General features: G+C 45.1%; 1 protein-coding gene across 1 annotated transcript in view; it reads right to left on the reverse strand.

The window, feature by feature from the left end:
• The window catches only part of LOC139765687 (organic solute transporter subunit alpha-like), a 94,181-nt gene extending 71,199 nt beyond the window's left edge, over positions 1-22,982 (reverse strand). The window contains exons 1-2 of the mRNA XM_071693439.1: positions 22,731-22,982; positions 12,192-13,303 (exon numbers count right to left, since the gene is read on the reverse strand). Of these exons, the coding sequence (XP_071549540.1) occupies positions 12,192-12,300 (109 nt within the window). The 5' untranslated portion in view covers positions 12,301-13,303; positions 22,731-22,982. The remainder of the gene's footprint in view (positions 1-12,191; positions 13,304-22,730) is intronic.
• Between the last annotated feature and the right edge of the window lie 1,484 nt (positions 22,983-24,466).

Genomic DNA, 24,466 nt, shown 5'->3' on the forward strand with positions numbered 1-24,466 from the left:
AAAGTATAAATCAAGAAGCTCTTTAAGTATTTTAACATGTCAACTAACATTATGTTTCTCCATGATTAAGAAGTACACCGCAATCACCCTAACATACTCTCATTTCAATACACTGCTCCACCCAACAGCTGAATAAAATCGATTGTCCGGTGTTAGCAAGGACAAAGTTCCCAGAACGTCACAGGTCCTGCGACCAATCTCTCTTGTTATCCTTCACTCGCACACCTAACCTTGTCTGCCTCACTTATGTCTCACCCACGTCTTTACCTCTAACTCTCATCTGACATCACACACACCAAGTCTCCTGTATACTGGTATGGAAACTCATGCAATCCGCTGAGGTTTCCCTTTCGTTCGGCGTCGTCAGATATTCTGTTTTTCACGACACTGACCAACATTGTTGCTTGCACTCAAAATATTTACATTAACTTATCTAAATGTGAGCGCAATTTTGCTTCTGGTTCATTATATACACATTTTCGTGCTCTTACCAACATTCTAAAATTTTTCGTGCTCTTACCAACATTTTAACAAATTCTGAGGAGGAATCTAGCGACATGATTATCATTATAATCATATATGTGTACACTGTGTATGTGTGTGTGTGTGTGTGTGTGTGTTGACAACAATGTATGTGGGCTGTTCATACGACCTGGTGCAGCGTCGTGATGTTCATGGCATTGTTCTGTGCCCGGCAATCAAATCATTAGTTTTCTGGTGATCTCTGCATTTGCAGATCCACTGTGCGAACATGGTATTATTTTGGTCTACTTTGAAATTTTGCCTAGTGCTGGAAAATACCTCCCCTTGAATTTGGCCGAAGGTGGTCAACGCGTTTCATTCCTCTAAAGTCTCCCGCTTTCAGACCCTTCCAACTTGTCATCTCACAGTCCCTTGAATCTGGCCTTTGTATAATGTCTTATTTCCACGAACACAGACCCTCGGGCAGTAAACAATGGAAGCGGTTCGTGCGAGGCTACGTGCTACACGAGACTAATCATTATTCCACTTCTTTTTCTTTTCTCTTTTGTTGTTGTTGTTGGGGGCTTAGATCTCAGAACATAACTAATGACCTTAGATACAATGATACACTAAAATACATGAGATTCAAACCAATAAAACTGACGAAGACCTTTACATCAAGACTACAAATGTGTCATGACTGAGGTATGGATTGTGTCGTAAAAGACTTAGGTATAACTCGTCTCTCTTATTACTAAGGAAAGCTAACACTGCCCTCCAGTTAATCCGGAATTAACGATGGAGTCTGAACTCCAGGTTGGTTAGGTGTGTATATATACATACTCGGGTGGAACTTATGATGAATTTTAAGCGTCGACGTAATCACAGTTCTCTCATTTGGGTAGATTAATATGTAACTGACGCGCAGGCGCCCGCAGGCAGGAGGTAACTAAAGTACACTGAAGCAATGTACTACAAAGCTTATGGCTGCTGTATATGGTAGTGTGTGTGTGTGTGTGTGTGTGTGTGTGTTTTGAACATGACTACGTGAAACAGATGATCTGGGTTCTCTCTTTTGCCTTGAGAAAAGAGACTCAGGCCTAACAATTCCTCTCTGTATCTTTCATCCCCAGACACAGGTGATAGTTTTAGCGTAAATATAACAAAACTTATATATATTTATATATTCCTGCGTGGGGAAAAAGTAATCATGGTCAAATCATTCACAAAAAGCGAGGCCACTCCAGCCGCCGGGGCCGCCCAGCGCGCCTCATTCGATGAATCATCAACACCTGTTAGGCTATCTCGAGTGTGGACACTGGAATATCAATTTATCCGGTAAGTGCAAACCAGCATATTGATGACAACCGGTAAATTACTTTGTGGACTATATGATCATCTACCCCGAGGTGATTTAGTAATTCTATCATCGTCAACCAGTTGACTTGGCGATGATATAATGCTAGTCTAAATCTTGAACTATGAGGTGGTTCAGTCCATTACACTCATTACAATAATTCTGTGATATCTTTTGATCGACCGCCAGGACCATTAATACCTGAATGACTGGACCATCTGTCACAGATGGTCTGTGACACCAACCACTATCCTCCACTAGATATTGGAGGTCCTTCCTGTCTGTGCTTTTCCATATGTTAGGGTATTTCAAGATGAAATCGTCCAAACGTCATTCAACAATCCTCATTTTTTTCCCCCAGTTATTTGTCGTCTCCTTCATGTCTTCCAGGACACCAAAACGTCTTGAAGACCTGGGGCTGTTTAAGGTGTCTTTCAAAATGGAAGGTTTGCCTGTCTTCTGGGTCACCTTTGATATTATATCACTACAGTGCTTCCGACACAAATGAATCGTTGTTTACATTTTCTCAAATTAAACTTTGCATTCACGATATATATATTTTTTGTCTTTCTCAAAGTCACAGTCGCTCTAGTGGTACTTCTTAGGTTCAATTCGTCTTCATCTAATACTTTGCATTATCAGTCTGGAGTCTCTTACCGAGTCTGGCCTGAGTTGGAAATATTCAAGGAGGTGAACCTAACATACCCCAGCGGGTTCGTGTGTCTTCTAATTACTCCTGAAGTACAGGAAATCCATTGGCTGCTACAGATCCAAACTTGCGAATGTGTACGCCAACACATAGGAGCTGAGGCCACGAATAAGACTCATAGTAAATAGTCTATCCCACATCTTCAGTGAATTTACACATAAAAAATTAATTCGTACAAGGCAATCTTCAAATAAATTGCAAAAGTATCAAGAAATGAATCTTCTTCATTTAGGGGAAATGTGATTCAATATTAAACAGGTGTTTGGTGAGCTAACTGTATAGTCCACGCTGCGTTACGAAGCAGACGCGATAAAGGTATGACGGCACACGTTCATTGAGGTATACCCTGTTCACTCAGATCTGATTGCTGGAGTCCAAAAACGTTTGAATAAAGGATGCCGATTGGTTAATGCAACACTCAGGAGCGAGGTAAATGTACAGCTCATCTTACTTTAACATATACTGCTCATAATTGTAAATTGCTTGCAATGTAAGCACCACTTTCAATATGGAATAATATCCGAAGTTAAAGAGGTAAAAAATAGCATAAAAAGTTTACCGTTATTAAGGAATATCAAAGAAGACTATAAAGTTTCATAAAAAAAAAAAGAATGCGTGTTTTCAATCAACAAGGTTATGTTTTTTTTTATCAAGGCAATGGTGGCACAAACTAAAATAGTTAATGCCAGTTTTCGTTATTCTGTAGATAATCATTATTTGCCAGCTTACGTAATTTGTAATAATTTGTGTCTGGCTTTATTCTACATAACTTAAAAGAAAAAATAGGCAAATTCGAAATTAAAAGTCCGAAGGACTTACATATGGCATCAGCGCATTACATAGGCTTCCAGATCGTGTTTATTATCATGTTTATTACCCATGATGCGTTTTGCACTGGTCACTATATTTCGGGAGATACAAGGTCAGTCAAATTCTGTTCCTGAAATGTTATACCACCTCTTATTTCCCTTTATTTCTGGCTGAGGAAATATTTGAAAATGAAGAAATAGCGGGAAACTAGAGCGGCGTCTGCCAAAGCCTGCCAATGGGCAACTTACTCCACATTTTTTAAAGGTTTTTGGTTGTTTATTTCACTGAAATATGACGTAATACACTTGACAGGCGACGTAAACAGGTAAGGTTTACAGAGCAAGCGCGTGGGACGTTTATAACAAATGACAGATTTCAAGTCTTAATCAGCAGTAATTACATCCGATAATCATAAAATATGAATACATTCTAGATATATCCTATTTCATGTCGCTCCTTGATCTAACTATAAGTTAACCAATAGATGGCGATAAAAAGTAAGCTAGGCTATTGCAGCAGCCCGACTAGTGTCGGGGTCGGGTCGCCACACCCTCTGGCCGTAGATATTCCAGCGGCGACCAGCCACTACTGTTTGGGTAACCGAAGTGACTCCCTACTCCACGCCGCGCACCCTTCACCTGTTTTTGTGTGTCCACCAGTAGCAGCTAAGCTTTGCGTTAACCCCAACGATCCGATCTTGAGTGAACAGGGTCATTATAATAGTCATTATCCAGAATGGCAGGGCTAACGCTCACCAAATGTATTGATGCATAAGACTGTTCCAAGCTGCCACCTGCAGCTTTACATGATTATCGAATCTTGGTTCCTCTGGAGAGAGAGAGAGAGAGAGAGAGAGAGAGAGAGAGAGAGAGAGAGAGAGAGAGAGAGAGAGAGAGAGAGAGAGAGAGAGAGAGTCCTAGATTCAATTCCTTGGGTATGGCACGACTTCCGTGGTTCTTGGAATAAAGGCTTCTGGTATTTCCCTCCAGTTCTGGTACTTTCCCCGGTGTTGTTGCGTAGCCGTGTTACGTCATGGGTGCTCGGCACGGCCACCCAGCCGTCCAGAGGAGCGGCCGCAAACATCACCACCACCACCCGGAGGAAGCTAACGTTGGTGCGCAGGGTGAGTTGCAACGGTAAACAGAAGCGTCATCGTCATTTACTCTCGCCCTCCTTCCCTTCTCTCTCTCTCTCTCTCTCTCTCTCTCTCTCTCTCTCTCTCTCTCTCTCTCTCTCTCTCTCTCTCTCTCTCTCCACCATCAAAGCCGTAGGTAATTAGGGAGATGGCGATTGTGTGTATTCATGAAACGTAAGAGGATAAAGAAGGATCAACGTTAGTTCGATTTTCAAACGATCCGATCCCCTCAGCTCCTAACATAACCCTGTCGCAGGACCACATCACGCAACCGTGTCGTCAGAAGATGGTGACTGGCTGAACCAAAAGGAAGTACATGGACGTGATGGATCTTGGGGTAAGGTTAGGTTTACTTGAAACGGCGCAAAGAAATGACCCAACAAGCTCGAAACAACGGCCCTCCCAACTCGGGTCTTAAACCACTATCCCACCAGACACACTCCCATCTGAAACTATAGCCCCCTAGACATGTGTGTGTTGCACTTTCTCGTCCAAGTTCAAGACCCCCTCGCCATCCCTACATTTCAAAGGATGCTGCTGGTTCTGATGGCGAGTGGAGGTTCTCAAGAACAGAGTCAGGAGCCCATGGAATATTCCCCTCCAGTCTTTTCCTCAGACTTGCACGTCTTCTCCAAACGAGTCTGTTCTCGCGGAAGTTCTGTTTTCTCTCCAGAAAATGGAAGACAATTTCCCTTTAAGATGGCAAGTGTTCGCGTGTCTGGTGTGGACTCCGATCTCAATGCAGTCGCAGTGGCTTTGATTACGCCAGAGACTCTTCATTACCTCAAAATATCTTATCACAGATGGAAGGTGTTACGATTCCTATCCTAGCAAGGTCGCCAATTCTTACGTTACGAATCCTACTATCCTGGCAAGGTCGCCAATTCTTACTAGGAAGGACCGTCAATTATATTCATTACGCACACTGGATAACGACGCTATCTTAACGTTATGGGATGAAAGCAAACACAAGGATTAAATCTACATATAATACAAGAAATAAGAATACTAGATGACAAGCACATTAATCGGGTACAAACACTTTCGTTAACACTTGACATTCAATATTCCACATTCTACATTCCAGGTAAGATTTCAAAGCGGGAGATCTCTTTCCTTTATGACAAGTTGACAATAAAAGAATAATACAAGAAACTTATTCGTTGGGCAATTCTATGACAAGTTACATCATTACACTCAGACCTGACATGACACAGTATAACATCTCACAATCTAGGGCAGCGGTGGCTACGGGGTTCGAGACAGGGAAAGCCTACAGTACCCTTCTGGGTACGGGTCTCCTGAAGGAATCGGCTCCTCGACTATCGTCTAGGAGCCACGTCCTGACTCGCCACCTATGGCTACGATAGGTCGGAATGACCACAATAGCCTCTGATTGGTCAAAAGACTGATTGTCACGCCCTCATCCTGACGTGATTGGCTGGAGGAGGCTTAAGGTCCGGCCCTCATACCGTCTAACGGCCCAGCCCTGCATCTCTGATGACAACCACGATGGATGGGCGAAGTTTCCCAAGCATGACCTCATGACTGACCCCGGGTCACTGACCATGGGACCTGAGACGTAAGTGACGCCCGCTAATCTTGACCACCTGACTTGAGGTGAGTAAAATCACAGAAGTTCACGTGGGACAGGTCAAGGAATGGCTTGGGAGCTCCCAGGTCACCATGTGGCGTATTTAAACACACAAATTCTCTATCATAAACAACGCACACGCAGGTTCGTGATCACGAACGCACAGGTTCGTCACAAAAGGATAAATAAAACACACCCTGATCTACGGATTACCATGTAACTGGCCAGCAGTAATCGACCCACTCTAAGCACTAAATACCTGGCGAGGCGGTATCGAGATCCTAACCAATATCACTAGTTGGTATTCGATCCTACCCGCTGGCAGAAGTAGCTGCGTCCAACAGCAACTCGCCACCTGGTATGGCAACCAAACCTGCCCGTCTCAAGAGAGAGAGAAAAAAAAATTGCTCTGGCTACCGGGCGCTTTCTTCCCCCTGGCCAACGACACCTAACTAGTGCTCTGTGGTCCTGAGACCACCACAGCGATTGAGCTAGCCTCATTAGCGATCCCTGATCACCATCATCATCTTCGAGCTGGTTTTGTTGACCTGGCACTTACACGAAGCAGGTCAAAGGTCAGGTCAATGATACCCTTGGGGCGTAATGCCGTTCTCATTGGTCTCACGATTCCCTCCCCCCCCCCCCCCCTCCAAAAACAAAGAGCAAGACCACTACTAATAACATCAGGATTCCCCTCCAAGAACGAGGAGGCGATTCTCAGAACACCTTCGTTCGAATCCGGATTCTCAAGCAAACACTAACTTTCACAGCCGCTTCCCACCCAACATTCCTTAGAAACACGTTCAGTTCGGCTGAATTACGTTAGGATGGTGTACTCAAAGCTAACCAAATCCACCAACAACCTAACCTAGAAAATAGTTCTGAGACCAACCCAATTTCAGGGAATCCCTGTTGGATAAATTTCTCATACATCCGACTAAATAGAATCGAAGACATACAATGCCACATGCACTTTTCCTCAGTCAGTAGGAAGGGCGTGTATATCACAGGATTCGGTCTAGGGGGGAAAGGAAGAGCTGGATGTCATTTTTTCCCTTATGTGTTCGTGACTCACTAAAAGGACTTATAAGAGACGCATAACAGCGAAATGTATCTTTGAGACTATTATGAGTGACGGTGTTCACAATTCAATGAAATCTAAGCAGAATGATCAAAGGGATTCATTCCAGTATGGGACCAAGGTAAGGTCTCTCCCAGCTGCTATGGGACCAAGGTATGGTCTCTCCCAGCTACTATGAGACCAAGGTCTCTCCCAGCTGCTATAGGACCAAGATAAGGTCTCTCTAAGCTGATATAGGACCAACATAAGGTCTCTCCCAGCTGCTATAGGACCAAGATAAGGTCTCTCCCAGCTGCTATAGGACTAAGATAAGGTCTCTCCCAGCTGCTATAGGACCAACATAAGGTCTCTCCCAGCTGCTGTAGGACCAAGATAAGGTCTCTCCCAGCTGCTATAGGACCAAGATAAGGTCTCTCCCAGCTGCTATAGGACCAACATAGGGTCTCTCCCAGCTGCTATAGGACCAAGATAAGGTCTCTCCCAGCTGCTGTAGGACCAAGATAAGGTCTCTCCCAGCTGCTATAGGACCAAGATAAGGTCTCTCCCAGCTGCTATAGGACCAACATAGGGTCTCTCCCAGCTGCTATAGGACCAAGATAAGGTCTCTCCCAGTTATCGTGGGACCAAGATAACCACGTCTCCCCTACTTACTGGGAGATAAAGACAAGTAGGTCTCTCCCACCTGTTGTGGGAGCGAGTCGGTCCTCTGGCGCCACACTTCCCATCCTCTGGATTAACAGGAAACAGGGCAACGTCATCGTCAAAGTAAACATGTTTGACATACGAACATGAGGCCACAGCATGACGTGGTGGGAGGGAATAAGGTGTGTCATCGCATTCTTGATTACGTATTTGTACTGGACGGGGAGGGATATGTACACTGGTGGGAGTCCCGTGTCTTGTCATCAGACCAAACTGTACGGTACAGAGAGAGAGAGAGAGAGAGAGAGAGAGAGAGAGAGAGAGTTCGACACTCGTGGGTCCACCATCTCTCGCGAATACTTGCTCGTACAGCGCGGGAACGAGTGGGTGTTCTGTACACACACTTAAAAACTTTCTCTTGTGATCACATAACATTACAAACTGCCTTTGGCTGTCCACATGTACGAACGTCATCGTTCACTTACCTCCACTCATCCCCTACACTTATAATTCACGATAATTCTAATCTATTTATCCGTTCAATCATCTCGCGTGCGTAGACCGATTCGGGGGAAATGACTTAATAAAAATCAGCCGATTCCACACACGCGCGCGCGCGCGCGCGCGCGAGAGAGAGAGAGAGAGAGAGAGAGAGAGAGAGAGAGAGAGAGAGAGAGAGACTTGAGTGCTGTTACTAAGGCCCCGCCTTTCTATAGAACCAAGGCCACACATCCGCAAACCCAGTGCTCGCGCAAAGCCCCCTCCATGGTAACCTACGTCTGTGTTTTTATCACATTATCATCTACGCGAGTGATGGCTTATCGGGTCGTTTGTATGGCCTGTAAACCCACTTCTACTGATAAGAGGCGTTCGCCATGTTGAGTTCGCGACCTAACCCGTGCAAGCAAAGGGTGTCACCGTGATGTGTGGCAGATGGTGGACTTCACCACGCCGCCACCACCACCTCCACCACTACTCCATCAGCAGATTGAGCCTCCCCTTACACTCAACCACGACGTCTTCACTACATACACTACACCCTCCCCTACACCTCACTACAGTCACTAATACACACACCAGGCCCCACACTTCACCAACACACACACACACACATACACATCGGGCCCTACTCTTTCCCACACCATCATGACTTCACGCAAACAACACCGCTCCCCGACACTCCACTGGTGAACCCAACTGGCATACAATGCGATCGACATATTGTACAATCCACCGGCTCTTGCGTAACCCCTCCAACCTCCAGGCCCTACGGGTATCTAACCCCTGTACCAGGAATGCCTCATCGCCACTTAAGAAGGACCCTGCAACATGAGGCATGCGTCACTCTTAAGGCTTTGGCACCGCGGCTCCACACACACACACACACACACACACACACACAGTGTCACGGCGTCAACACTGAAAAGACGCACTCATCTCCAAGATGGATTCGCTGGGGGTAATGCAGTGGACCTCTGGCAGATCTAGTCAAACCTTGTCTATCATGGAACACAGTCACCTCTGATATGAAGCCCAACCTTCGAGTGAATGGGAGGACATACCATTACTCAACCAAGACATCAAATAACTATATTCTACACCGCCAGGTATGGTCAATTCATAGACACGAACCGACACTACACAATGCACCCTCGCCATCCTAGAGACATTAGCTTTTTGCCCTGAAGGAAAAGCCTTTAGCTTCATAAATAAAAGGCTTATTACGATACCAATCAAGTGGATGGTGCAATGCCATCATCGCGACGAAATTCGCATGGCGTAGCTGACACATCCCGAAGCTGCTGGCCCCGGAGAAATGTATCTCTCCATCATTCAACCATGTTTTCCTTTACTCTCTCTCTCTCCCTCCATCCACTCGATCCCCTCAAAGCATGACGACAAGGACAGACGTTGTGTCTAGGTTGTGTCTAGGTTGTAGAAAATTATATGTTGTAGGTAAGCCGCTCCCAAGTCGGGATAAGGGTGTGACACTCAAGAGTAACTGTTCGTCATTCCTTCCTATCCTCGTCGAGATGAGCAGGTCAGGGTGGGGCTGGCCGCTCCCAGCAAGAAGTCCAGCCTCCAGCAGGAAGACCTTGGAAGACTGGTTTTAAAAGCCATGGTCACTGAGACACCTGCTAAATCTGTAGCATACTTCACAGACGGCTCAGTGGACCAGACAGATGAGGGAAGGTCGAGAACGGGCGGCCTTCCACACACAAGGTCATACTCGCCTCTGGAGGTTGTCAGATGGCTGCTCCACACTACAGAAGGAGTTGGTAGCCATCTCCAAAGCCCTGGAACTCGCAGCCACCACGCACTCGAAGCCCGTCATCATACACACGGACTCCGTCATCAGTGCAGGCGCTGAAACACAGCCGCCCAAAGGACAACATTAAGCTTGTCACGTCGATCCTCGCTCAACTTCAAGAGCTAATGCGACAGGGACGTCCCATCACCATACAATGGATCCCCAGCCACGTGGAGATCGAGGGAAACGAGACAGCTAAAGCAGCCACACGTTTTAGCAACATCCAGGTGCATGTTCCAAGAAGCCTGCAACATATGAAGCATCAGCTACAGAAAGCGGCCAAGGCTCCGGACCAAGAGGAATCTACAGGACGCCTACAATATCGGATCCCTCTTAGTCAAGCGGTACATGGTGGCCAAGTTATTGGAGCCACCACATAACGACTGAGCCATGGGCAGGAAAACCCGTCAATCCACACCGTCTACGACTGGGGTACCAATGTAGCTGGCTAAACAATTGACGGCGTCATCAGAGACTGTGTCTACTATCAAGAGACGTTAGCGCGCCCATTGGAACACTACATGCTGGACTGCGAAGTGACACAAAGTCTCCATGCAAGAGTCCTTGACCTCAGTGAGAAAGATCATGTACTACCAGCGGCCTCGCTACTTCAAAAGACACATAAGAGCCATACGGAACACCTGCTCCGGACCATCGGTGAATACCCTCCACCTCCCACATGAAAATAGCGCGCCCAGTATCATCTCCATAAGAAGTTGCCTGCACCTCAGAAGACCATGCGCAGAATCCAGGGAACGGGTCGCCAACAGGCAAAGGCCCGTGTCGGATCAAGCGGAGGTCCGACGATCTTAGAAAAAAAAAAAAAAAAAGTCTCCAATTTGTCTGAGGATGTGGCGGGGTGGCGGCGAGAATGGATGAAGGCAGCAAGTATGAATATGTACATGTGTATATATGTCTGTGTGTACATGTATGTATACGTTGAAATGAACAGGTATGTATATATGCGTGCGTGGGCGTTTATGTATATACATGTGTATGTGGGAAGGTTGGGCCACTCTTTTGTCTGTTTCCTTACGCTACCTCGCTAACGCGGGAGACAGCGACAAAGTATAATAAATAGAATATGAATGAATATACATCTCATTAATTTTCACATCATACTTCTGAAATCAATAATAAAAAGAATGAAAAACACTCGTTAAGCATTCAACTTTCAAACTTAAAAGTTACCAAAGATACATATATCTAACCCCTGCACGTCTTAAAGGTTTCTACTTACTGTCCCTCCTACGTCATGGAGGCAAGGAAGATCTACTTACACTCTGTTCAAAACTGTCTACAACTGAATTCAAACAGCAACAGGGAATTAGGTCCTAACTATCAAACGAGGCTGTTTGCGATAGTGGAAGAGAACAGAAATCATCGATATATATATGTGGCAGCAGTAGAAAAACATTCTTCTTTTTTTTTCCGAAGAGGATAAAAGATATACTCGAAGTCACGAAGGTAAAGAGATAGTCTACTTCCAGCCTGTTGTAAGTCACGAGGGTTAGAGAATGTCTACTTCCAGCCTTGTCTACGCCGAGAGTAATAGGTCTTACTTTCTGTCAGTTTGTCTGTTCTGCGTTGTGAAGGTTGTCTTGAGAGTAAAGGTCTACTTACAGTTCTGTCACGAGGGGTAAAGGGCTACTTACAGCTTCGTCATGATTGGTGTAGAAAGTCTACTTACAGTGTTCTACGTCATGAAAGTAAAAGGTTCACTTACAGCGTTCTACTTCATGAGGTAAGGAAGATATACTTACAGTCTGTTCTACGCCACGAAGTTAAAAGCTCTATTCAAAGTCTCTGTCATACAGGTAGGTTCGGGTTACTCACAATTTAGTCAACGTCATGAAGGTAAATGCCTACTTACAGTGTTTTATGTCACGGATGAAAGGGAGGTGTATTTACAGTTTCTTCTACGTCATGGGAAGGTCTACTTACATCAACTTACGTCATGAAGGCTAAGGTTTTCTACTTCCAGTTTTTGTCACGAGGGGCAAAAGTCACAGTCTGTTCTACACCATGCAGAGAGGAAGGTCTACTTACAGTTCTGTCACGGGGTGAGGGTTAGGAGGAGGTCTACTTACCGTCGAGCAACTCCAGGCAGGATGGTTCGTAGTTCAGCACCTCGACTGGACACCAGGCCACCACACTCGCGTTGGTCGCCGCTGTGGTGTGCAGGTCCTGCGTCGCCATGGCGGCTATGTACGCTCTCTCGATCTCCTCACGACACACACTGCACGAACAATGACAAGTGTTCTGCACTGTTCACTGGGGTTATTCTGAATTTCGGCCACGAAATCACTTCCTAGAGATTTGCAATCCGCATGTTTAACGTTCACGCAAATTACAGTACCTGCTTTTCATTTCATTATTTTTTCTTAGCTTTGTTAAGGGAACGTATGTCAGGGTAAGATGGGAACGTGTGAGCAGCGACTGGGTTCGGGTGCAAGGGGACGTGTGAGTAACGACTGGGTTCAAGAGACGTGCGTATAGCGGCCGGGTTCACTGCACGAGACGTGTATGTGGCATACAAACACAATGAGCGAAGAATACCAGGTTAGGTTGGGCCACACGATGCTACAGGACAATCACACGACTGGTTGGTTGGCCTTGGATGGCTTGGTCAGCCAGCTCAAGGCTCAGCGAGTGCGAACTGTCAAACCACAGCTGACGGCGGCAGACGAGCGACTGGTGCGTCTGTGGTGAGGGTAGGCCGGGAAGTGGAGGCGGCGTCCAGCCGCTGGTGTAAACCTCCGCCTTGCCTCTGAGGTCGACCAGGAAAATGCTGTCTCAGCATGAATGGGAGGAGGAGAATTCTCCCCCTCATCTGCCTGGTCATAAAGAGGATTGCATAACCCTGACCTTACCTGACGTGAGCGGGGCGGAGCTATCGCTGCTGCTGCTGCCGCCGGCCTACAACTGCAGCCTTTCTTTCTTGTAGCATAAATTTAAAATGCCTCTCACTCTCGCCCGTATCAAAGGAGACGTCTTCAGATTACCTCAGTTTAAGAGACATGTCTGCTATCGTTCGTGAAGCTGGATTCCAACGGATCACAGAAGGCTGGAAGGACTGAAGCACTGGAATTACCACACGAAATCCCAGCAAAAGATGACAACACTGGGCCAAGCGGCCGCCACGCCACCCACCTGACGCAACCCTCACCGTTGTAATGCAGCGCAGTCTTCCCTCACTCATCTGCGGAAGAAAAGATTGAACTATGTTGAAAGAAGTCACACTCTATAACACTGAAAACTCAGATTACACACACACACACACACACACACACACACACATATATATATATATATATATATATATATATATATATATATATATATATATACACTGGAAAGGATCACAATTCTTTGCGTGGTCAAGTATATTCCTAAGAGTCCATAAGGAATATGAAACACGATAAGTTCCCAAGGGCAATTTCGTGCACTAGCGTCCTAGCTATGTCTCTTCGTTGTATATCAACTGACTGTTGGAAAATGAAACACTATAAGTTCCTAAGTGCACTTTCGTGTAATAATCACATCATCAGGGGAGACACAAGCGAGAAATATAACATCCGATTGTCCAAGACAGACAACGATCGTATCATAAACTTAATTTTTCTATAAATGTGGCACATGTTTCGTGAAGCCAGTCCACCTCATCAGGTGCCAGTACTTAACAAAGTTATCTAAATCCCAACATCACACTTGAGTCCCGCCGTCCAGCACCAATCAGAAAAACCAGGCACGCACTGACCTTCGTGAAGGGTAAGAAAGGATCATATAATGTATGTAACAAGGACTCATAGAAGGCTATTCCGATCCTCAGTCTGGGCAGTCGGCCTTGAAAACATCATCATTTAGCTGTACGTCTGAGACCCTGTGCGACAGCTGGTTATCCAACCACTTAACGTCGAGACTGAAACAGTGAGGAAAAAAAATTTTACGGATGGTTTTTCATCACGGGCGATAATGATTTACATGTTCACTACGGTTCGAAGTCCAAGCGAGGAAGGTGTTTAGCCGCTCGATGTCTTACAAGAGTGTGCCACTACCCTATGGCTACTGCGATCCAATAAACAGAGGCCTGATATATCCCGCACCTTCGGGATAAGATTATCACACATGGGCTGGCCAATAACAAGCGAGGCGAGCCAGGCTTAGCGAGGATCCACGTCTTCAAAGAGTTCACGCGTCGTAAAATATAAATCCTCCCTCTCCCCGTCCCTCGTATAACCTGATCCTCAGACAATTGAATAATCACAACACCCGGGTTCGAAGCTTCAGAGATTGTGGGGGGAGGTGGTCGTTATCACCACCGCTCCTACGGTGTTACACAACAGACCTTATTTAGGGCTGTTCGAGGAGTCGCTGATGGCGTAATAAACCAGATGAGAAGGTTCGAGTCACGTCATGTCAAAGAAGTTTGACGAAGCCATCTTTTTTCACTCGTCCAATCAGCCAACTTAGCCACTCTAATCGACCAGCCAAGTCGACCCAACAACCAGGCAGCCACCCAACCCAACAAAACTTAAAACCTCTCAAGAAAACCAGCGAAGCATCTCGACCAACGAACGAACCGACGAAGCATTTCGACCAACGAACGAACCGACGAAGCATTTCGACCAACGAACGAACCGGCGAAACAGCCAGCTGCCCAACCAATCAGCCTACCCACCAACCCTGTATAGCCAGCCAAGGACCCCTGTGGCGCCGCACCAAACACTGACACAAATCGTTGTGACACCGACCGGCTGCCTGACTAGGCAGACAGTGGTATGAGTCAAGGTTAGTTAGGGTCAGAGTCATTTCGAACACAAGGACTCGGTCGCCTACCCTGGGTCATTATGCGAAGTTTTATACATCAGCCTTCCCCGCACGACGCGTCGGTGCGATCCCTTTGGGGCGCGACGTTCCGATCCTTGGGCGTCGACGGTGGGGCCCTTGAGTACGACGGTGCGGCCCTTGAGCACGACGGTGCGGCCCTTGAGCACGACGGTGTGACCCCCGAGCGTGATCCTTGGATATGGTGACCTCTCACCTGACCGATAAGGATCATGTCAAAGGTCACGTCCTGCCTTCTATAGCAACAGGTAGTATCGCTAGACAGCATAGCCAAAGTTCGACAACACACTACGTTAGCAGAGACAGCCAAGGTCAGTTAACACAGCGTTTTACCCTGTATGTACAAACACCCAGTGATAGTTAACAGGTCATACTCCCACCATGAAATTCACATCTTACAGAATAGGTCTGTCATTCATCTGTTCTCATTTAGCGTTGAATAATACGAAAGCTTTTTTGTCTTTTTTTAGTGGGGGAACGGCCAGACAAGCCACACAAAATACATAAGGAACAAGAACCCACGAGACTTCACATCCCAACAAATGAGGAGAGATTTACCCCAATCTGAATTCTGTTTGAGGCTGGAGCCAGACAGACTAGACCTGTCAGGGAGAGGACATGATCACACTGGGACGAGTGGGCTCACCTGTGGTTAGGATGCCCTCAGACACACCTCCCTCTCCCACTTCAGATTCGTACGTAACGTGATGATTGAAGGGTTACTCGGGGTGGGAGATATGGCCAGATAACAGAGGACGGTGGTGGCCCATTCTCTGCTCATCAGGACGCCTTATAACCAGAGGGACCGAGAAGAGGGCCGTGTGTGTGTGTATGTGGTTCTCTTGCCTTCGCTGTAGCTTCAGCTGTCTACCACTGTAGATAATGCTGCCTTCTTTGTAGATGTTGCTCCTCTACTGTATATCTGGCTGCCTAATTATACATGTCGCTCCTTGACTGTTGATGTTGTATATCATACACACTGCCTCTTCACTGTATATCCTGCTCCCTCACGGTAGATATTGGTCTCCTACTGTATTACTCTCTCACTATATACAGTGCTCCTCCACTGTAGATATTCCTCTACCACAACACATCATCGTCGACCAATATATTCCAAGGGAGCTACTTAGTCCACTGTCGGGGTAGGTTTGGTGTCAGGGCCTTGCGTACGGCGTGTGGAGGAACTGGTACATTTTCTCCTCTGCTGACCGTGTTTGATGAACTTCCGAGGGTGTATGAGCGTGCTAGAAAACTGGATAAATTCACTCCCCTCAAGACCTGTCGGGAAAACGCAGCAGACGACATGGGTCCGCCGATCTGAGTGTGTGTGTGTGTGTGTGTGTGTATGTGTGTGTGTGTGTGTGTGTGTGTGTGTGTGAGGTACGGCGTTGACAGATACTGAATAGCACTCCGCTTATGTCAGTTCCTGGACCAATCGTCTGAGGTACTCTGCTACCCACCAGAGTGATCAGTCCTTCACAGGTGGTTGAGAGACAAGTTTATAAAGTTCTACCCCTTGGTTTCTGGTGACCAAACGCTCGGTGTGTTCAGGGAGAAACGCATCGTAGTTTGAAAGAGGGGGAAGGGAAATAAACTCCCCTATCAATACACCCAGATAATTACCACTACTTAGGGACCCATCGATTTCGTTCCTGCCCTGCAATGGACGGCTACGATTGCGAAGGGTTGACACACAGACAGGCCTCCCGCACTCACAGCACACTCACGCCTGTAATTCTATTCAATTTTCATACATGAAAGTATATGACTAATCACACGACTAACGTCTGTGATTGTGTAGCAGAAATATGGTTACTAGAAAGTAATAAATATTTGTCGAGGTATTACATATATCACAGAACTGGGAGGTCATGACAGGTAATATATATATATATATATATATATATATATATATATATATATATATATATATATATATATATATATACGTTTTTTTTTTTTTTTTTTTTTTTTTTGCTTTGTCGCTGTCTCCCGCGTTTGCGAGGTAGCGCAAGGAAACAGACGAAAGAAATGGCCCAACCCACCCCCATACACATGTATATACATAAGTCCACACACGCAAATATACATACCTACACAGCTTTCCATGGTTTACCCCAGACGCTTCACATGCCCTGATTCAATCCACTGACAGCACGTCAACCCCGGTATACCACATCGATCCAATTCACTCTATTCCTTGCCCTCCTTTCACCCTCCTGCATGTTCAGGCCCCGATCACACAAAATCTTTTTCACTCCATCTTTCCACCTCCAATTTGGTCTCCCTCTTCTCCTCGTTCCCTCCACCTCCGACACATATATCCTCTTGGTCAATCTTTCCTCACTCATTCTCTCCATGTGCCCAAACCATTTCAAAACACCCTCTTCTGCTCTCTCAACCACGCTCTTTTTATTTCCACACATCTCTCTTACCCTTACGTTACTTACTCGATCAAACCACCTCACACCACACATTGTCCTCAAACATCTCATTTCCAGCACATCCATCCTCCTATATATATATATTAGTTAACTAATCTCTCAAGTGCTTAAGGTTGGGATAAGCTGGATACTTCTACACTTTGGTTAAGTGTATGGGTGCGGTACATCTAGATATACAGGGATGTTTACAGTATGGTATTTACATTATAAATCTGACTGAACATTAAATAATGAATTGCTACAGTAATACAGTAGGTGGCACACCACATAGCCTAACCGAAAACAGATGTTCACTTGCATTGCTACGGTGACGGACGGAGGTTCGTGGTGGAGTGGCCCTGTGGGGCAGGTCTCTATGACGAGGTGTGACGGGATGTCAGCAGTCTGTTGCCAAAGCGCCGTGCGTTGGTTGGAGAGGGTGGAGAGGTTTAGCGAGGCGAGGGCCTCTTGGTACGTGGTGCAAGATGGACCCAGGATGATTCTGCAAAACCTTGTCTGCACTCTTTCTGGCTGATCCCTCCGTGTCGCTGTTGGTGAGGGGGGAACAAGCTGGGGAGGCGTAGGTGGGCTTAGGTAGAATGAAGATGGTAGAGACATTCCTGAGCTCAAAGGGTGGCACGCCTAGTAATTTCAGTCAAGAGAGAAGGTACAGACGGTATGAGGAAGACCTGAAGATAATACTGACATGACTCTTCCACTTTAAACCGTCGTCTATAATGACATCAAGAAGTTTGAAGTCTCTAACAACCAGGATTTTGCAGAGTCTATCACAGCTTCGGCAGTCCTCAGTCACAACCTTTTTTTCGAACCAGTGGCTCTCGCGTGTCTTCTAAGGTATCTCCGTCTCCCCCACAGCTCCAGTGTCACTCGTCAGCTGCGTCTGTCTCAGCTGAGAATACGCCAGATGGTCTTCACCTTATATTTTTGGACCCGGAGCTCCAGCCCGGCAACCTCGGGTTCCGGCGCCACTAGCGGTCAAGTCGCGGACGATGATGGCACGGTGTCGTATAAGCCTTCTTCACATTCATACTGACCTTCGTCACCTTCATATCGGCCTTCTTCACCTCCATATTGGCCTTCTTCACCTCCATATCGGCCTTCTTCACCTCCATATTGGCCTTCTTCGCCTCCATATTGGCCTTCTTCGCCTCCATACTGGCCTTCTTCACCTCCATACTGGCCTTCTTCACCTCCATACTGGCCTTCTTCACCTCCATATTGGCCTTCTTCACCTCCATATTGGCCTTCTTCACCTCCATATTGGCCTTCTTCGCCTCCATACTGGCCTTCTTCACCTCCATACTGGCCTTCTTCACCTCCATATTGGCCTTCTTCATCGTCATGATCTTGAATACTTAAGAGCAAATCTTACGTATTTCAAACATTTTACCTTGGTAGCGTCTCCTCTCTCTCTCTCTCTCTCTCTCTCTCTCTCTCTCTCTCTCTCTTTCTTTTCGCACAGTTCATGTTCTTTTGTTGTATCGAACTCTCGCGCAGAACGCCTCGAGAGGAACGAGTAAAAAAAAAAAAAATCAGAAGCAGAGTGACCAATGTGTTTTATATCTATATCATTGGGTGCTACCGGACTATGCCTGCTTGTGGCTGTACCATCGGAGTACAACCTCATCAGAAAACTTCTCGCTTCCCAAAAGAGAACATCCTTCCCCTGCAGCTGCTGATAAAGTCAGCCTTCAAGCTGCAAAAGCTCCCTAGGAGAAAGTGTTTTGGGGTCATACAATAGCATTAGTAGAGAAGTGTTGGGGGGGAGTTGGAGTGGGGTAGCTGCAGCGTCTAATGCATCATAAATTCCACTCATGTCATGCATCATTCCAACGAGTTAAGCAACTCCTCTTGTCATTCTTTACCACATTCATCTCTCCAGCTCAGACCTTGGCTAGCGATACGTTCATTTGGCAAACGACTGGTCTCAGGACGAATGTGTATAAGACACCTTTAAAACTGCATTAACTGTCTCCTATCCCCTACAGGTGAAGGATATCTACACTGTCTTCATTCTTGTGTTCTTCATCAATTTTATCAATTCCTACTTGCTGGTGATTATCCGATCTCAAAATTATCTCTCAAGGTTTACGACATATTCAGCCTCTGGTCCACCATCTACTATCTTATAATCCTCCCACTTTCATATAGCCTTTTATCAATCCCGTTCTTCATCCACTCGTTTTCAATCCTATTCGTCAACGCACGTTTTAATTTCACCATTGTGGAGATACCTCTCATCTCCACAACTGCCACATTATCGGGCATGGGGAAGAATCAATTTGTCTCTTCATAAGTACATCAATTGTTTCATGCACTGAACGATTACAACTACTCTATAAAAACTATAAGGAGGACTGTCGCCAAGGACACTCACTAGGTGTATCTTATACAACACACACACACATCCACTTTAAGAACCCCAAACATTGCTATTCGCACACGGGGACAATACATACACACACGACCTGTGTCAGTAATCCCAAGAACACACAGGGATGTCACTGATAGGAGCCCATGCCAGCTTGACCTGGAGAATCTTGGTATACACAAACACCATTAGTTAGGTCGGGTCCACCGGAGGCTGGGCCCGCATGGAATTGAATCCTGGGCGCAGCAGTCGGCCCACACTCAATCCCAACAGTTCATTTCTTTCTCGGGGTTGGTCGTTAAATAGGCACCTGGCTTTGCCAAGCTGGGGTGTGAGCGCGTTATGTTTTCTATATCGTAGTAAAGATATTGTATCTATCATCTATCTATCTATACTCACAGGCACAAAGACATGTATATACAAGGTTAAGAGAGAGGCCAACTTGTGTAAACTCTCTCCGTACAACACAAATCGTAGTAACACATGCAGCACTATCTGTATATGACAGGTAAAAGTGTGGGTGATAGTGGGAAGGTCTTTTCTTTTAGGAAAAAAAAAATACAATCTACTCCTACCACACTAATCCATGAGCTTCTGTTCTCTTCCACTATCACAAACAGTCTCGTTAGAGCCCAGTGGTCTGTTGCTGTTTGAATTCATTTGAAATGTCATCAGCTTTCATGCCAAGTCTACCTTGAGAACATACCTGGCTATATAGCCAAGTTTACCTTGAGAACAACGCAGTATTATCTCGAAAAAATATGCGTGAAATAAAAACAAATAACAGTAAAGGATATATGTATATCACACACATTAAGCACAATGACAAGCAAAGACAAGCGGCTAGGCACAGAAATAGAAATATAGATATATGTATACACAACATACATACATGTATGATGCACCAAACTTATACAAACACACAAATCAACTGACTTGAAAGCAGTTACAACAAGGCCATCTCCATTGGACGAGCCAAACTCTTCTACACTGCCGTCTGTGTTCGTCTGTAGCGATCAATATGTCCCTTCTCAGTAGCGATCAAAATGCCCTTTTTCTACAGCGATTAAAATGCACCTCCTTCTGTAGTCAGAATCTCACTTCTCTGGAGCCATTAGAATGCCCCCCTCTGATTCGGAAGACTTTTCCGTCTGTTCCCGTGACACCGACACCAAAATCAGCAAGCTTACAATCTGCCAGTGAGTTACGACCCACTGCCATCATCCCCACACCCCAGGATATCTCTGTGACAGAATAAAAAAGTTACAGAGGGAAAATACAATTTATCAGGGCTCTGAAAGTGTTTGTAGACTTGACCCTAAAAGGAAGGTTATATCGAGGGTAAGATAAAAGAAGGAAGAGAATTCCACAACTTAACTAGCCGTTCGAGGGAAGAAAGAGGCATGATAACAGCCAATCCCTGAGTGGCCGGTCTTCACACACAAGCTGTGGGAAGCAGTAGCCAAACGCTTGCCACGGGTCCAAACCCTGGCGGTGGGGGGATACATGCAGACAATTCACGTAAACAATGGTCAAAATAATACCTCCAGAACAGAGAAAGAGCAACAACACCTGGGCGTACAGAAAGGGATGGTCGAAGACAGGTGATGCAAGAATTAACGAGACAGAAAGCTTCTGATTCAACTCAGATAATAGAGAGGTGGAGGCCAAGCCACCCCAGATCAAGTTCATTCAGTATTTCGTAAAATCTTTATTTCAGAGAATCAAAGGCTCTGAGCCATATCCAAAACATTTCCGTCGAAAACTTAGATACGGAGACACGAAAAATGCTACAGATTGTCCAGTAGCCTCACAGAAAAGTGAAAGTAGAACGCAAGCAGAGAAGACAAGAAATAAAAATATAAACTATGCCTTACTAAGCATCACGATGCACACATTTAGTTGCCTAAAGGAATATGCCACAAACGGGCAGGCGCGCCATAATTTTAGTACCTCTATATATTTGGTGTACACACTGTGCGCTCCATGCTTGCCTCTACCAATCCCCTGCAATATCCTTCACTCACACTATCGCAAGACCGCTTTGTCTATGTATACTTTAACTAATACATCCTTTCAAACGAGTTGGTGAAAATCATATTTTTCATTCACCAAAAGATAAGTTACTGATTTCGATACTAACGACCTTGTTCACGTCTCTTAAACTGTCCCAGTAGATGATTGCTGCTAAAGTAACTATCCGGGTCACAATATATGATCATCAAAACCACACACAGACTATCCGAGCTCGAACAGACCACTGCGGTTGATTTGATTTGTGCCGATATCCTCAGCAAATCTACTGTGCACCCCAAGATCCTGAACAGCCTAATCGCAATTAATTTGAGCCCCTGAATCATCAGTAAACTGCTACTTTAGCGTTTGTGTCAAGAATCTTGCTAAACCTGCCTTCCTCTTGTAGTAGCCCAACTCTATATATTGTCTATAGCCTCTTAAACTGTCAGACTATGACTACAGTCGATTCTATAGACTTAACAGAAACAAACAAGTTCCTAACCAGCTATTTGGCATCATTAATTTGGCTGTGCGCATGCGTCTTCTCGATTCCTCCTACAGGAGCTGGTGCTCTCAAAAGCAACACATTGTTTGTTTACTATTTACAGGCATGTCAACTGGTTAAAGAAGTCGTAATACACACTATTATCCAGCATGAGTCTGCTATCAGTACAGGAGTTTGGGTTCCGCTTGACCTTCACCTAATTCTGAGCCTGATTTCAAGAGGCTTGTACGACTTTAATGCCGAGGTCATGGCTCAAGGTAAAAACTTAATCATATACGCCAGCAGAAAGTGCTGTTAGCTGGTGCTGTTTCTTGTACATCTTCGCAACCCCCAGCATTTAAGGTTAACAGCATCAAGAAAACCACATCAGGTAACCATCTCGCCTTGTTCCACCCACATTCTCCTCATCCACCACTTCCAAAGAAACATAGCCTACACGTCTTACCTGCCTCTTGTCAGCTGACAAGCCATGGTGCTCCACCTCCACTGCCTGATAAAGCGTTCGCCTTTTAGCTTCCCGTAACTCACAACCCCGACTACAACCCACACTCACACTGTTGGAGGCGTCCCTCGTTATCACTGATGGGTGTCAACACCTCCAAACTCTGATGCGACACCTGAGTGCACAGTTTAAAACTTTTCCGGCAGGACTAACTATAGCAACTGTCCACCATCACTGGACAACAGCCCAGTACAACTTTAGTCATACACATCCGGATCGAATAACACCTGTTACATATCGTCGTATCTCAGCCAATCGCGACGTGCAATGCCAATGACGTCATTAGTGTACGTTCACCAATCACGACCGGGAGGTAATGTGTCGTCTCGGTCATTTTATTTGCCAAACTGCTTTCATGAAACGAGCCCCTAATTTAATGAGCTTTCGCTGTATAGACTTTGTATTTACACCAATTCCACATTTAGGAGGTTCTTTTCCTTCTTAGATATATCTGTTTTAGACGTACAATAATAATGCGTTTGAGCAACAACTTACCTTTCCAAGTTTCACTTTGATGGAATTATTCATATCTTCTTTACGTCAGCAGGAAGACGTCTTTCCTTTGTCACGCTGTCAATCCCATACCTTACCATTGGCGATGTATGAATGAACAATGAATACTTTAAAAATAAACTAACTTTTCAAACATTTCAATTGTTTGAAGCTGAAACTTATCAAAATACACTTTGAGTGAAGATACCATGCGATTTTGACATGTATTATCAAACTCTGTTTACCGTAAAGACTATAAGTGGATATTGTTCCGTGTGTATTATACTAGTTCTTGAAAAAGGACGAATAGCGTTATCAAGATAATCTAACTTAACATTGCCAGATGAAACGTGAAAATAAATGTTTACGAGGGAAAATCCACATTGCAGTTTCCTAACCTAACCACTTCGTGAAAAGTTACTGAATATAGAATAAGTGCAAGTAATAATTCTTTTTCAAAAGCATGCTTTACTTATCAATGCAAGACATTAAAGGAAGTAACTTTAGAGTTGCCTGGTATCCAAATACTTTACCTTGTTCAGAGGTAATCTTGAGGGGCCAAAAAATTCCAGAGTATTAATGCTACAACTGACATAAAATATCTAATTTTCTACTTGACTTTAATAGATACAATTCAAAATCCAACCTAAATTGTCACGTATATATATATATATATATATATATATATATATATATATATAGTTTGACATACAATTAAAACATATTTGCTTCTTGACCCCAAAAAACTTCGCACAATTAACGACTTGTTAACCCACTGAGTCATCCAAGAAGATAAAGGCGACGATAACATTTGTTATCTTAGTCAGGCCAGGAAAAATGTTATCAGAGCCGGATGCAGATCAATGGTGACTAACAAAACTTTTGGGGTTCATCGGATAAGAATTATGGGTAAATTACCAGTGAAGTAACTGAAAATGAGTCACAAAACACGCATGGGAACAGCTAGCTACTGGCGGACTTGACCATCATGGTGCTTCGTTCATCTTTCGAACTGTTAAGCGGTGAAATATTACATTCCTACTCTCGTCTTTTCCAATCCCTACAACTTTTTCTATTTTTAAGTCAGGTCTACAAACACCAACGGAGTTCTGATAAATTCATGCATTTTCTTTAATCATTATACGTTTTACTTGAGCCATGTCAGTCACTACAGTAAAAATAAGTGT

The sequence above is a fragment of the Panulirus ornatus genome, chromosome 55 (genome assembly GCF_036320965.1).
Source record: "Panulirus ornatus isolate Po-2019 chromosome 55, ASM3632096v1, whole genome shotgun sequence".
NCBI classification, from domain to species: Eukaryota; Metazoa; Arthropoda; class Malacostraca; order Decapoda; family Palinuridae; genus Panulirus; species Panulirus ornatus.